This window comes from Lycorma delicatula, chromosome 6 (genome assembly GCF_047948215.1).
Source record: "Lycorma delicatula isolate Av1 chromosome 6, ASM4794821v1, whole genome shotgun sequence".
Taxonomy (NCBI): domain Eukaryota; kingdom Metazoa; phylum Arthropoda; class Insecta; order Hemiptera; family Fulgoridae; genus Lycorma; species Lycorma delicatula.
Window position 1 is genome coordinate 72,488,642 of NC_134460.1, and position 15,455 is coordinate 72,504,096.

General features: G+C 32.6%; 1 protein-coding gene across 3 annotated transcripts in view; it reads right to left on the minus strand.

Annotated features, from left to right (window-relative positions):
- Positions 1–30: 30 nt before the first annotated feature.
- psq (BTB-domain-containing protein pipsqueak) overlaps positions 31–15,455 on the minus strand; it is a 76,382-nt gene continuing 60,957 nt past the window's right edge. Inside the window, exons 9-11 of one of the 3 annotated variants that reach the window (XM_075370036.1) lie at positions 10,249–10,548; positions 9,352–9,631; positions 31–691 (exon numbers count right to left, since the gene is read on the minus strand). In XM_075370036.1, coding sequence (XP_075226151.1) covers positions 412–691; positions 9,352–9,631; positions 10,249–10,548 — 860 coding nt within the window. In that variant the 3' untranslated portion in view covers positions 31–411. The remainder of the gene's footprint in view (positions 692–9,351; positions 9,632–10,248; positions 10,549–15,455) is intronic. The other 2 variants (XM_075370034.1, XM_075370035.1) reach the window with 2 other exon arrangements.

Here is a 15,455-nt window from a genome sequence, read left to right on the forward strand (position 1 = left end):
AACAATAATTGCAGAATACAAATTCATTTTTATAAAAAAAATTAACATATTTTTATTACATTTTAAACAGAATGAGAAAAATACAATCTCGATAAATAAATGCATCAATATCAACAGTCAATCAAAACAATAACTAAATAATAATAAATAGTAAACAAGGAATGTCAATCGGTCACAAAATATTAGTATTTATCAATTAATTAATACAGTACCTAAAACAAAAAGTTTCTTTAAATATACATTATCACATATGTCACATCAATTAATAAAAGAATGAATAAAATACAAATTCATTCTCAACTCGCACAATCTATCACTTTGCCAATAAGATTATGGCAACTAATGGATTGACATAAGCAAATTCTATGAATATATCTCACCAGCAGTCGTAGCATAAAATGAAGCTGTATTTCAACTGGGCGTGTGCTGGTACATTTGTAATTGAGGTGGAGCTTGCTGATACTGTACAAGCATTATCTGTGGAGGAATATGCGGAGGGGGTGCTGTCACTACAGAATTGTGTTGCGTTGTTCCAACACCACCCATCGAGCTAACAACTTCGACATCTGATGTTGTACTTGCAACATCATTATGTTCAGCCTCATATTTCCCCCTTTTAAATCTTCCATATAATGATGAGTAAGGTAGATTATAATGTATCGCTGCTTGATTGATACTCATTTGACCTATCCTGAAAACAGAATAATCAATACATAATCTTATTTAATATCACATTTATGAATGCTTAACGATATGAACAAAAATTAAAATATTTGTACATATATATAAAACATATATGTACATACATACAAAAGGGTTAATTTAAAGAAATAGGACATTTCTTATGAATTATAAAAAAATTAATTTTACTTTTGTATGACAGTAACTACTAATATAACTTCACATTTTTTACATTTGCACAACTATTGTCAATTCAATACTGATTATTGTGTTGCATAACCAGTCTAGAAAAATCATCGCTATTCTAGTGGAAAAAGCTTTTTATGTGCTCATATTACTCTCTTACTATTGCGATGTTTCAGAATAAATATGGTAAATGACCACAACAAAGCAATCCATCTGGGACTAGAAAAATCAATCATCAAACAACATAACAGGACATCTGTGTAAAAAAATGTGTTGGAAGACATTTCTCTAAGAACAAGTTGTCCCTTATACAATGATCATGTTCACACCATGTACCAACACAGTCCATATCAGCAAGTTTAGATACCTGTGTGAACATCCAGGAAGAATGGTTTTGTTCATGTCTAAATTTTTTGGTGATGTGTGTGTATTTCACAGTAGTGGAAAAGTCAATATATAACATACAAGAATATGGGGAATAGAAAACTCTTGCTCATCATTATATGATGAGCAAATCTTCATGATATGAAGATTTAAAAAGGGTTAACTACAGGCTAAATATAATGATGCTATCTCAACGGATAGTATTGGAACAACACAATACAATTATGTAGACCATTTTTTTTCTCCAAAGATAATGCTTGTTTGGTATCAACAAACTCCACCTCATTTATAAACCCATAAACATAAGCATAAGAAAGGTTAAATTCAGCTTCATTCTATGCTAAAACTTCTGACAATTATCCAAATATAAATGATTCATTTAATGCAAAACGTGTTTTTGTCTTTATCTCCTGCAAAAAGGTGTACAAACTGCATTTTTTTTTTTTTTACAAATATATATAAACTGGTGGAATTTGTCTTAACACGGTTAGTGAATTGCTAATGTCACAACTCAAGGAAGAAATTGAAAACTTCATCCTTATAAGGGGGTCTGCCTTACTAGAAATTTAATTTAAATGGATGAATGATTCATATAAATTCATCTTGCAAAGTTGAATTAGCCATGCGACTGAAGAAAATATTGCATTTACATATTGGCTACCAAGAAGTCTAAGAGATTAGTTCACAAATGCTTCTGATAGTGCTGAGAGAGATATTTTCATGTGTTTAAAATAAATTGGACTACATGTTGTATGTGGCTCACAGTGCACACAGGAAACACTTTTAGGTACAAAGGAATTTTCTGCATAACCATAACCATGGAGGCCAGCAGAAACTGGTGTATGTGTACACCTTTTTTTATACGTAATGAAAAGAGACCAGAGTGATGTATGTGTACACTTGCAGAAGCATAAGCACACATGTGTAAGATAAGGACACAATTTTTGATAATCTAATACATTTAATTTACTTTTCACTTACTAATTTTATACCCAGAAATTTAATATAAATACTCATTTCTCCACAACAATCAAGATATAGAGATTGTATGTTAGCATTAAATATTTTTAACGATTATTATATTTCCAATAATCACTAGAAGTATAACAGACCTGAGTAATGGATTCCTTTCAATTAAAAATAAACTACGAGAAAATATTTATGAAGAAATCCAGAAGGGTAATAGAAGAAATCAGGTACGTTTAACAATCACTATTTGTAATACTGTCAATAACAGACCTCCAACAACTGTTGTTCAATGAGGATTACTGGACCACAGCAGAAATTTATGGGAAAATGTAAGAGTGTGGAAAATAATTCTTACACTTCAACAGTTTAGGAAGGTGGCAGTTCTGTAGGTCAGGTATATATGACTGCTCGGATGAAGTGGAAAGTCAGTGTGAAGCAAGTATAAGAGTGCTGTGAGGTGAGTTTGTCACGATTGTAAGATGTTATCAGTCAGCATGTAGTATGAGTAAAGTGGCATCAAAATGAATGCAGGAAGTTGTTCAGCTAGTTATTTGTAGCAAATTGTGTAAGCGACAGTATTAAATTCATTCATAAATTGTTATAGTAGTCCTATTGTAAACAGAAAAGGTTTGGTGTGTGTTGTACATTGCTCTAGTTGTTTGTTATGTATTTTCTCATGATTGTGTGTGTGTGTGTGTATGTATGTGTATGTATGTTGTGTATGTGTGTGTATGTATATATATATATATATATATATATATATATATATATATATATATATATATATATATATATATATGTGTGTGTGTGTGTGTGTGTGTGTGTGTGTGTGTGTGTGTGTGTGTGCATGTGTTGTTTTTCATGTTCATGTGTGGTCCTACGGGCCACTTGGTATTAGTTTTTATCTTCAGTTGGTCATTCTTCTCATTTACACTCTTGCTTTTGCCTTTTCTTATTCATTATCTTTCCTGCTTTTATTTCTTCTTTTATTTATTTATTTTTTCCCTTCTTCAAGCAGTCTAAACTATTACTTCACGTAGTGGCGATTATAGGTTAGGTGATACCAGTCTACCAAGGAAGTACTTTTTTTTCATGTGTTTCTCGTGGCATGCTACTTTCTAGGCAGTTTAACCTATGTATCTGCCACATGGCAGTTATAGGTTAGTAACTACTTTTTGAGGTTAAGCATGTGGCTACTAGGTTAGTTTGTACAGTCAGTTGGTCGCTCGCTCTCTGGTGATGTAGTCCAGGGGATGCTTTCAGAGATCATCTGCTAACCTAGCAAGTGAAATAACAACACAGTTTCAATGTTAGCTGTTACATTTTTGGTGTATCCAGGATATGCCCTTGCATTCAACTCATATTTTATTTATTGATTAATAAATAAATCATATATTACAAAGAGAGTTGAGGGGGTTAAGCCTATCTCAAGTCTCACCTACCAAAGCATAAAGGGGGACTGTCCAAATTTTTTCTTCATACCCAGAATGCTATGCAATTTCTATCTGGCACTAATACTCTTTTTCTTTTTTCTTTCACTTCCCTCATCTTTTTGTCAAACAAATCAACAAAAATATACCTAATAATAAACCAAGCTATTTAATTACCAAATTAATATAAACAACAAATTAAAATAGAAATAATTTAATAAGAAGTAAATAAAATAACTAAATTAAACTTTAATTTAAATTGAAACTTTAAAGCTATGTAATAAAAAAAATATATTTTTTTAAAATTATTTTCTATTTTTTTTAAACTTTCTACAGTAAATAAATTATACAACGCTATGGTGAACAGCCAAAACATGAACTTTTCTTCCAGAAACATCTTGGACGGAGAAGCTACCAAACATCTGCAAAGATGCAAGGCAATTGTTATGACATGGTCACTGTTACAAAAAAATGGGAGACAAAATTGGCAGACAAAAAAATATGTCCATGGAAATAAAGAATGGGCTTACTGAACTTGCTGCCTTGCTCGAGGATTTCGAGGCAGGAAGAAGAAAGCACACGAGAGCTGCTGTGGATGCTTCTACGAGCATTCAGAGCAGCAAAAACAAGAAAAGGAGGAATCATAAAGAAGCAACCTCCTAAAAAAGACAAGAGAGGAAAACTTATGCTGAAACTCTTTGTCAAATCCAGAAGGGGTGAAACTGGAAGAGACTAAGGCAGAAGTAGCACCAATAAGAAAGATCAGAGTGGGAGATGTTCTGATTGTGCTTGGGAACACCACTAAAGACAAACAGACCTTCAGTGCTGCCCTAAAGGCTGTACTCCGAGAAAGTGTCTTAGTCCACCATCTGAAACTGCAAAAGGCCCTGGAGATCCAGGATCTAGACTGCGTTACAGAGAAGGAGGATGTGGAAGCAGCATTAAGAGATCTCTGAGACATAGAACACTTCTAGGTTAGTGTAACCAATGTTGATGCCAGGGAGCAGAGGGTAGCAGTTGTACAGATTGTAGAGAAGGCTGTTGCCAGATTACTTACTCAATCCGAGATAAGAATTAGATGGGTGTACTGCCAGATTAGGTGTAGGGAACAGGTCCCTTGGTGTTTCAGTGCCATAGGTATGGCCATCTGGCTTATGAATGTAAGACCCTGACAAGGGCGAGGAGCACAAGGCTAAGGAGTGTAGCCCACTCAATGCATGCTCTGCCTAGAAAGAGGCATGAGTGCACTGCAGCTAGTCCACACACACAGAAGGGAGTTTTAGGTCTTTCAGGAAGACCTGGAGAAAGCGAAGAGAAGGCTTCATTAGAATGTTCAACATCTTACAGGCAAACCTCAAGTAAGCTAGCTGATGACTTGCTGCTACTGCTAGCCAAGGACAGAGTGGCTGGCTTGGTGGAAGCAACCCGTGTACTGGTGGACACTCTCGGATACTGCCGAGAGTTCAGTTATACTCAGTGAAAAATTAAAAATATTGTATGACAAAACCCTTCCCCATCATCTACAAGATAGCGCCATCCCATCAAGTTTATGTTTGCTAAAAAAACTGTGAATGTTATAAAGGCAGAAGTCGATAATATCAAGGAGCAAGTAACATATTACTATCTATTAAAATTAGTGTAAATGACATTGAAATCTTGGTAATCTTGATATCAACATTGATATTCTGCATGATCGATGGCAAAATTTGTAATGCCGCAGCTACATGTACACAAGACTTGTTACTTGTGTGGTGCCAAGCCTAGTGAGATGAATGTGAAGAAAATCTTGCAAAAAACTGTAAAAAGTGATCTTTCTTTGGGCCTGTCACTTCTGCATTCTTTGATTAGATTTTTTGAATGCATATTACACATTTTACATAAGTCTTGAAATAAAAATCATAGCAAGCTAGGGAGCTGTAAATAAAAACAAAGTGGCTGAAAAGAAAAAACAAGTCCAAGAGAAGTTGAAGAACAAGTTGGGCTTGTTAGTAGACATGCCTAAACAACAAACTGGAAATACCAATGAAGGTAACACAGCTCTTAAGTTTTTTCACAATGCTGATAAGTCAACTAAAATAACAGGTGTCCACATTAAGCTTATTAAGCACTTCCATGTCATAATTAGAGTGTATACATAGCAGCGGATTTTCCATTAACAGTAAAAATTTTTACGAATACCTAAAAGAAACCACAGAATTACATATACGAGAGTACTCATGGTATCCAATGCCCGTAAGCATGCATAAGATTCTCTTTCACAGCAAAGATATTATAGAATCATGTATTCTTTCCAATAGGCCAACTTTCAGAAGAAGCACAAGAGGCCAGAAATAAGGACAATTTAGAAAACTATTCACAAGGAAATCAAGTGTTGATACAAATAAAGATTTAATTAACAGATTACTATTAACTTCAGATTATTTATAGCAATCTTACGTGCTCCCCCAAAAACCAAATGTGGCAAAATCAGTAGGAACGTATGTGAGTTCTTGGAGTTGAGTGCTCCAGCTCGAACTGATCAGGAAGCAACCCTTTCCCAAAGAAGTGTATACTTTAATGTATAATATAATATAATATATAATATATGTATAATATATTACATTTCTTAGTTCTTTATTTATTTTGTAATTACAAATTAATTCTTACCATTTTTACGGTTTACTTTAATTTAGTGCTTTTATATTTCAACCAAAACCCTTAACCATTTATTTAACCCACTGAGTATGGGCTAAATAATTCTGTTCCTCTAGATTATGAAAATATCACACTGTGCAGTGTAGCGATATGCTTCAGGACCTGGAGTATTCATTCCACATGCCTCGATACCTCTTCAGAATGGTGAACACATCCTGAAGAACTGCAGTCTCATCTATGAGATTGTGGCAGGCTGGTGTAAAACCACAAACATATCATTGAAAGCGCAGGGGTCGATTTTCGGCCCTGACCTTTGTAATGAAGCAATCTACGATGCGTTGCTAAGGCTGGAGATGCCTAAAGTGTCACTGACCTTGGTTGGATACGCTGATGATGTTGTGCTATTTTTTGCAGACTGCGACTTGCAGCGCGCCAAAATGAGGCTCAGTCAAGCGATATAGAGGGTCAGCGCCTAGCTGGATGACCACAGGTTGTCTCTAGCCCTCAGCAAAACAGAGATCGAGATTCTAATGAAGAAGAATACTGACATCCTCCACCCCCCTGTGGGTTGGGACAAGATTGTCGGGACCAAGCTGGCTGCGAAGTACCTCAGTGATGATTAACTGGAAACTCAGCTTTGTTGAGTACCTTCAGGAGCCGCCGACAGAGCTGTGAAAGCCATAACCACTCTCAACCAGCTCTTGGTGAATGTCGCCGAACCAAAGGCCAGCAGACTGCAACTGCGACTGCTGATGTCCACAGTGTATTCCGTACTGTTATATGGGGCAGAAGTGTGGGCTCAGTCATTAAGATTCAAAAGAAACTCTGCAAGCAGCTCACGGTGGGTATAATGTACCGCGGCTTTGCAAGTGCTTACACGTATTGGACGGTTTCTGAGCCTGTCGTACTAATGGTCGCCGGCATCATACCCATTGCTCTGTTGGCAAGGGAGCGCCAGGCAGCCTATAGGAGGCGATGGGCAGTGAAAGACTGGGAGATCATCGCCAAAGAGGAACAGACTAACACGTTTTCTCGCCCTGGGTCACAAGACCAGAGAACAATAGACTGGACCGTTAAGGCTTGTCCCTCTGATCAGACCAAGGACAGAGCAGTGGCATGGAGAGGTCTCTACCTCTCTATGAAAAAAAATTAGGTTAAAAATTAATGACCTTTTTAACAGATCACGGGTACTTCTGCGTTTATCTCCATGTCACAGGCGAAGCACCATCCCACAACTGCCTCTATTGTCCTGATGTACAGGACAATGGCAAGATCTGCAGCACTAAGCCCCATAACATCATTACGATGATGCTTCATGACCTTAGTTGCTGGGGGAAAGTGTGGCCCAATTCGTTGGGAGCATTCTCAGGATCAAGAAGGGTGACCTGAGTAATCCTGAAAATTAAGTATCAGCCTTCTCAGGCTAGAATAGGATTCTGCCTGAAGCAATGTGTTAAATGGTTCCTGGTAGAAAGGGAGATGGTTTTAGTCGATAGTCTGCTGATGGCAGTTAGATAAGACCCCCAGTGCAAGCCCAGACACTCAATGCGTAAATGCATTTCCACCTCCCTCCTACAAAAATAAAGTCTTTACTGACTTGTCTTATTTTCTATATTCTGAGACTAATAAATTGTATTTATATAAACATTTGTATCTGTGGAGTCTCTCAATATCTTGGACGAACCACAAGCATGCGACAGTATATATTCATTATATTGGCAACATTAAAAATTATATCTTTAAATTTATAAAAATCCATTATCCAATAGGAAACAAAGCCTAATATTTTATATCAGACACCATTTACTATTACAATGAAGTTAGATATATGTTGTGGCATTCCTTGTACTTTCTTTCCAGCTTAGGCATAGGTTCCTAACAAACATAGCTAATAGTATAACATCATTTCATCAGTATACATTAAGTTTTTCTTTCCACAATATAAAATTCTCAGATTAAGTACATCTGTATGACCTATTCATATAATAATACAGTCCTTCATATAATAATTAAGTAGGCTTTTATAAGATAATTTCTTTCCCAAAAGTCCACACTGTACATACTAGACACTATAGACTAGACTGTCTAGACTTAAAAGAATATTAACAACACAAATGAAGAAATACATTTTTGAAAATTTATGTAACTGAATATAAATCATTTTTACACTTCTAATAACACTAAAAAAAGTATCTGAATGCGTAGTTTGTTTTATTATTTACATAAATTTGTAATTTTAACTAGTTTTTCTTCTTTTCTGATTGCTCTTTATTTTTAATATGTCGATAGTTATAATAATAATAATAACACATGCACGTGCATGTGTGTACATGTATATGTGTCCAAGTGATCACTGAATTAACTGGTAAGTAATAAATAGATAATATTGAAATCCAAATATACCTCCAAAAAATTCTATTTTCTTTTATGACCAAAAGTAATCTGGCTACTATATTGCATTATATTTTTAAATTGTAGTAGAAAAAAACCTATTCTTTATTATTTCACTTTAATAATTTATAATATCAACTTTGAAACAAAGCACAGTGTTGCGTTTTATATCTGTACAAACTGCAATTGTAGAGATATCATGTCATCAAAAGAATAAAAAAAAAGTACAAAACGTAACAAGATTCAGTAGATCGATTTAAAATATAACATAATATTTATAAACAATAAGAAAAAAACCAAAATAAATTCTGTTTATATATCTGGTCAATAAATTTAACTTCCTAGTACTATTTTAAAAAACTTGAAAAAAATTTAATTTAATTTAATAATTTCTCTAAAAATTAATATCATTATAAAAGGTTACATTACATTATCTACACCTGATAAATAACATTATAAATGGCAATCCTGATTTCTTTCAATACTAAAAGAAGGAAGTTCCTCTTAAGGGTAAAAAGTTGAAGAGCTATTGTTGTTTAATGTGGTTTGAAACATTTGTAAATGAATTAAATAAATCTATAAAATCTTCATAAAGAACACAATACTCCATGCATACTAATTTCCATTTTCATTACACACATTCTTACAGACATCAAATAGCAATAAAATAAAATACCTCACTGATTCAAGTGCTTCATTCATAGCATCTTCAGACCAAGGAGTAGGATTACTACGCGACAACTCAATACCCTCTCGTTTACACCTCCCATAAAGTGTTCCTGACGGTATACCATATTCAGCTGAAGCTTTTTGGACGGTAGTTTGTCCAGATCTAATCGCTTCCAATGCTCTTTCAAGATCATCTGGATTCCATGTAGTAGGTGCTGCATTGAAAGGAGCAGCTAGTCTTATACCTTCACGTCTTGCAATCTTGTATAAAGTACTGCTTGGAATACCTTAAAAACATTTTAAAAATTTACCAAATTACATCTAACTTATGATAAATAAGCAATAAGAAAGTAAAAGGTTTATGTATGTCCAAAGTAATTTGGATCAGGAAAGGCACAAACTTCCTAGTAATCCCAAGGATTAAAAAAACAGATGTGGTCACAAAGTACTGTAATCAGACAATACCCATTAAGAATAATCTATTGCCATTGAAATCATTAATGTGAGATTGGTTGCTGTGATGAATGTAGTTGTGTCACGTCATTGTTGTCAGTTGATGCTCCAAAATGCCCACAAGACAACTTCTATACAAAGGTTCATAACATTCTCCTCAATTGTATATGTTATTAGAATACTATAAAGCATATTTAGAATAATTCATAGAATTGGCTGTAATCTAAGCAATGTCCAAACTAAAAAGGAAAGTTATCAGATATTTAAACAGTTATATTAACTAAAAGTATAACAAAAGAAATTTAAAGTATTTATACCATACATTTTCAAATAATTGAATCACAATAGTTGTAATAATTTTTTTCTTTCTTTTCTTTTAACTTTAAATGTAACAATTCACAAAAAATTTTAATTTAAGTTTTCTCAAATTTACTTCACAAAACAAACTCACCGTATGCTTTACTAGCTTTATTAGCTGAAATAGAACCATTTCTAAGCGCTTCTAATGCAACATTAAGAATATCTTCAGTCCATGATTTTGCAGGACCATCTTTCTTTGGCGTATCAATTCCAAGTCTATGAGCTCGTTGCCACAATGTCGTAGAAGGAATTCCATAGGTAATGGATGCCTTAGTAAGACTCATGTTATGGTTTCTTAATGCATCTAATGCCATATCCATATCTTCTTGTGTCCAGCTTTTATTTACACCAGAACTTTTTGGCGTACCATCATTTATTGTCCCATTTACCTCTAAAAAAAAAAAATAATAATAAAGTTAATTTATTTTACATTTAATAAAAAAAACAACAAAACTAAATTATTCATTAACAGAATTTTTACAACTTCTAAATACTTTCCCTCCCCAAGAAAAAAATTATATACAAAGACAATGTAAAATTTTTTATTTTTTTTATTAAGATAATAAAATATATAATGGCACTATTACTGCAAAGCAACAGGTTTTATGAATAATTATTCAGGTTTTTTATAAAAAAATTTTTAATTCAACAGAAACATCACATAATCTTAAAATTTTATTCTTTTTTTTATCAAAACCAACTTTTTTTTTTAGTATTTCTGAATTTTCTTCTTGTTAAGAGTCGAGTTGATTTTTACTTTTCACTGTAATTATTTATGAATCCTTTCTATGACACTGTTATCGTTCAAACTTTAGTCTAATAAAATGGTTTGCAGACATGTAAAATTTATAAATTTCTCATTATTTTTACAGAAATTTTGTTAAGACACAATATCTATAATTATTATTATTACATTTTTTTATTCTCCCTAAAAGCTTTCTTCACAACATTTATTAATAACTTTTACAGTTACAAAAAATTCTTTTCTCTATTAATTTCTTTGAACTGTTTCTTTAAAGACTTTACATGAAAAAAAAATCACCTGTAATTATATTCTATTTATATTTATTTTTTTATATTTCTTTTTCTTCTATCATTTCAACAATTACATAAGTTTATTATTTTTTCTATCATTAGATTCTCAATATCATTGCTTTTCAAAAACTAAAAATAACAAAAATAAAAATAATTTCATGACAAAGATATACATTAAAAATTAATATGATATATTTCATTACATTTATTATTTATTTAATCATTTATCAATCATTACTAATTAATTAAATAATCAAAAAAATATTAATTCAAATACAATTTATACACTAAAACAGGTATCCTAATAAAAATGGCAAATTGCTGTTAAATTTTTTAATCAGTTTTCATATCATAATCATAAAATATATATTAAAAAATTTAACTTGCATTTGAATTCCTTGAATCTTACACAAATCGTACATTACATTAATATGTAACAATAATTTGAACACTATTCAACAAAAACCTAAACTTTTCAATTTTTTTTTACCTACTTAACTTACAACGAAAATTAATATAATATCAAAATTAAATACTTTGGTACTTACATATTAACGCCACTGCAGCTACAGCTTTATTTAAAAACAAAGTAGTCAATTGGATTTTGATGGAAAATGAACAACAGCCTCTTTATTAATTTTAATAAATGGTTAATTATATTTATTTATTTTATAAATATAATTTAACCAAACTTAACCTATGCTCACTAACCTTGACTAATTAACACCATAATTTTTTGAGTATTTATTTAATAAATTCATTAATTATTGCAATTATTTATTATTTAAATAATCAAAACACTCCTGTTAATTAGTCAAGGTTAACGAGCGAAGCGAGCGTAGATTAAGTTTGGTTAAATTATATTTGGTTAAAATAAATAAATATAAATAACCATTTATTAAAATTAATAAAGAGACTGTTTTGAATCTATGTTAAACTCTATATCGGCCCATTTTCCACCGAAATCCGATTGACTACTTTGTTTTTAAATAAAGCTGTAGCTGCGGTGGCGTTAATACGTAAGTACCGACCTATAGTCATTAATGAAATGTTATTATCAGTGACTGCACTAGTGTACTCATAGCAAATCAATATTAGTGTAATATCATTTTCATACAATTGTTTACTGGAGTTTTTCATAATTTGTTTTATTTTACTATTAACACATGTCACACTATATAAAGTACATATTTTAATGATAATGACGAGTCAGATGAAATGTGGATTAAAATGTTTGGTCCCAGCCTGAATTGAACCCAATCAGATATAACTTAAAATATAAATACCCATTATCTTATATAGTCATGAGAGTTTTTCAAAATAAAAATTACAAATAAATAAAATTTGTCATAACACATCACATCAGATTTTCATGATATAATGATTCATCTGTCTTCATACAGATGATTCTGATTGTTTGATTTTTTCTTTTTAAAAACAGGACCCTCTTTTTCTCTTTTTAGTTTCTTATATTTTTTTTAAGATGGAACCTTTATTTCAAATTTTATTTTTGTTATTTATTTTTATTTAATTAAGCAAGTTGCTTATAATTTAATTTTCATATCTTCTAATTTGTTTAACTTAATTCCAGGATTACTTTTTCTGTGTACTTTGGTAGACAGCTTGTTATTCAGTTTTGTATCAATTCACATTCTAAGTGTTTTATTCTTAGTTTCATTTTGTTTTATCTGCTACATTGACCGTTACTGGCCTACTTCTAATATACTTCTATTGCAGATCAACTCTGGGTAGAATAAGTCTACTCATAAACTACCTCTTTTCTTTGGTTTGACTACTCTCCAGATACATGCTTTAATACGTTTGCTTTGGTAATAAAATCAAAACTGCTGCTTTTATTAAACCTCTTTTTCTTCCTTTCAGAACTTTGAATGCTTTATTTTACAATCTCATAAGAGAACAGTTTTCATAATATGGTCAGATTAAATACTTTTTGGAATGATTCTGGTCAATATGTGAATGTTAGATATTATATCATCTTGTATTACTTCTCTTTAAAAGCAATTATGATAAAATATTATCAATATTAATAACCTTTTTTATGAATGTAAAATTTCTTCAAACTAACACCTACTTCAGAAACATCAGGTAATAATAACTTCCTTTTATTGTTATTTACTAATCTATTTTTTTTTTTAAATTTGCTGGTGGTAAAGACTTTTAATTTATATAATGGTGAGTAGATAATTATTCACTATGTATCTGTATTTTTGTTTCTGTAGGCAACGCTAGTGATTTTGGACACAGATGCTATGCATCGTTTTCAACTTATCAATTCTGAGTAGAGTGAAAGTTGATAAGTCATTACTATTGTCACAACCATAATATTAATCATTGCTGCTCCTCCACTTTTCATTTGCACCAAAGAAACAACATTCAGTAACTTGTTTTTTATGGTCTTAAACTATGCATTAGAGGTCAAAACCTATTAAATTTTAGTAAAATACAGGAATAGTGTTTTACCATAATGGAGTCTATTAGTAAATAGAAAAATTAATTGTCACACAAGTGCTGTGCATAAAGAAGGAACTGGATGCCTTGTCTATGGTTACAACTGATAACATTTAACACATATGTGTATTAGTTCTAGAAGACAAACAAGTGACTATTGATGACATGAATACAGATTGATCATGGATCTGCCTATGAAATCATCCACAACAGACTTAAATTTCATAGTTAAACTACTAATCTCAAAACAGCTCACAACGCTACATCCATAAATGAGCTTAGACATCTGTAAACAAATCTGGCTCCCAATGGGTAATCTTATTCTGTAAGAATTTGGGAGTTGGCATCCCCATGGCCACAGCCTCTGCAGTTTTCCTTCCTATTACACCCTGAGCTGCTGAAAACTTCACTATACACCTGCATTACATAAATTAAAACATATACCCTTACACAACAACATTCTACACTGTTTCTTTTTACATTTAAACTCGATGGTGTTGCGAGACCTTATGAAATACAACCATTACCCAAGGAGGAAACTGCATGCCAATTGGTGCATGGTTCTGTCATGGTGAGTTTCAATGTCCTCTGGGCACCTCTCTCTCTCTTTTTCTGTTTAGCCTCCATAACCACCGTAAGGTATTACCCCAGAGGATGATATGTATGAATGTAAATGAATTGTAGTCTTGAACAGCCTCAGGTTGACCATTCCTGAGGTGCATGGTTAATTGAAACCTAACCAACAAAGAACATCGATACCTACGATCTAGTATTTAAATCCATATAAAAGTAATTGCCTTTACTAGGATATGAACCTTAGAACTCCTCTGGGTATATGGGCGAACCCAGTTGCATTTAGCTCTAGCCTCTGTAAGCATGGGCTCTGCAGAGGTGATCCTGTATTTCCCTGGTACTTGTGGGACCAAAATTAATAATCTACAGAGAAATCCTCTAGTGGTTGGTGAACCATCCGAAAACCCACCTCTCAGTCATGTAAAAAGACCTCACTCGCATTGTCTGATGAAGATAAGAACTATATTGAAGAGAATAGTGTAAATTGTGACACATTTCATCCACAGTATAAAAATACAAGATTTGTACTTCTTCAAAACAATATCAGGAAGGAAGCTTCCTTCAAAAGGTTGCATCTTTCTTGATAAACAGAATGATAATTGGTTCAAGTAGTTCACTGAAAAAGGTCAGGAAATTAAAAGGCAGATTGATACTGGTCGAGATGTTTAGTAACAAAAAGAGCCTATCCCTCTATTGTCTAACCAATATGGTTAGTATTAGCATAAAGGTGGTATGCCACAAATCCTTGAATACCAACCGAGGAGTAATTTTTTGTCGGAACTTTTTGCCAGTCCTTGAAGTTTTACCTTTACAGAGAGGAGTAAATACAGCTGGCAGTATGCCATCTAATAAGCACCCTGTTAAGGGAGCCCAAGCAAACACCCCTTCTGAGTTGTCGACTGCGACTTCCCACTTTTCAAAATTTCTCCCATCACCTCAAATACTGGAGGATATGATTGAGGAACTGCCTGACACCAAGGCATCAGAAGTTATTAAAATTAAAAATTCTAAAAAGAAAAACCAAATCACCTATAATTAATTTTATATATTATTATTATGCTTTTACGGCCAACATGGGACCACTTAAGTCAATATTAGTTGGATCTTTTCTGAGAAAAGCGTGTTATTTTACTCTTCCGAGCTGTCCAGTATTTCTCCATCTTTTTTATTGATATTTGTCGACTGCGACTTCCCACTTTTCAAAATTTCTCCATCACCTCA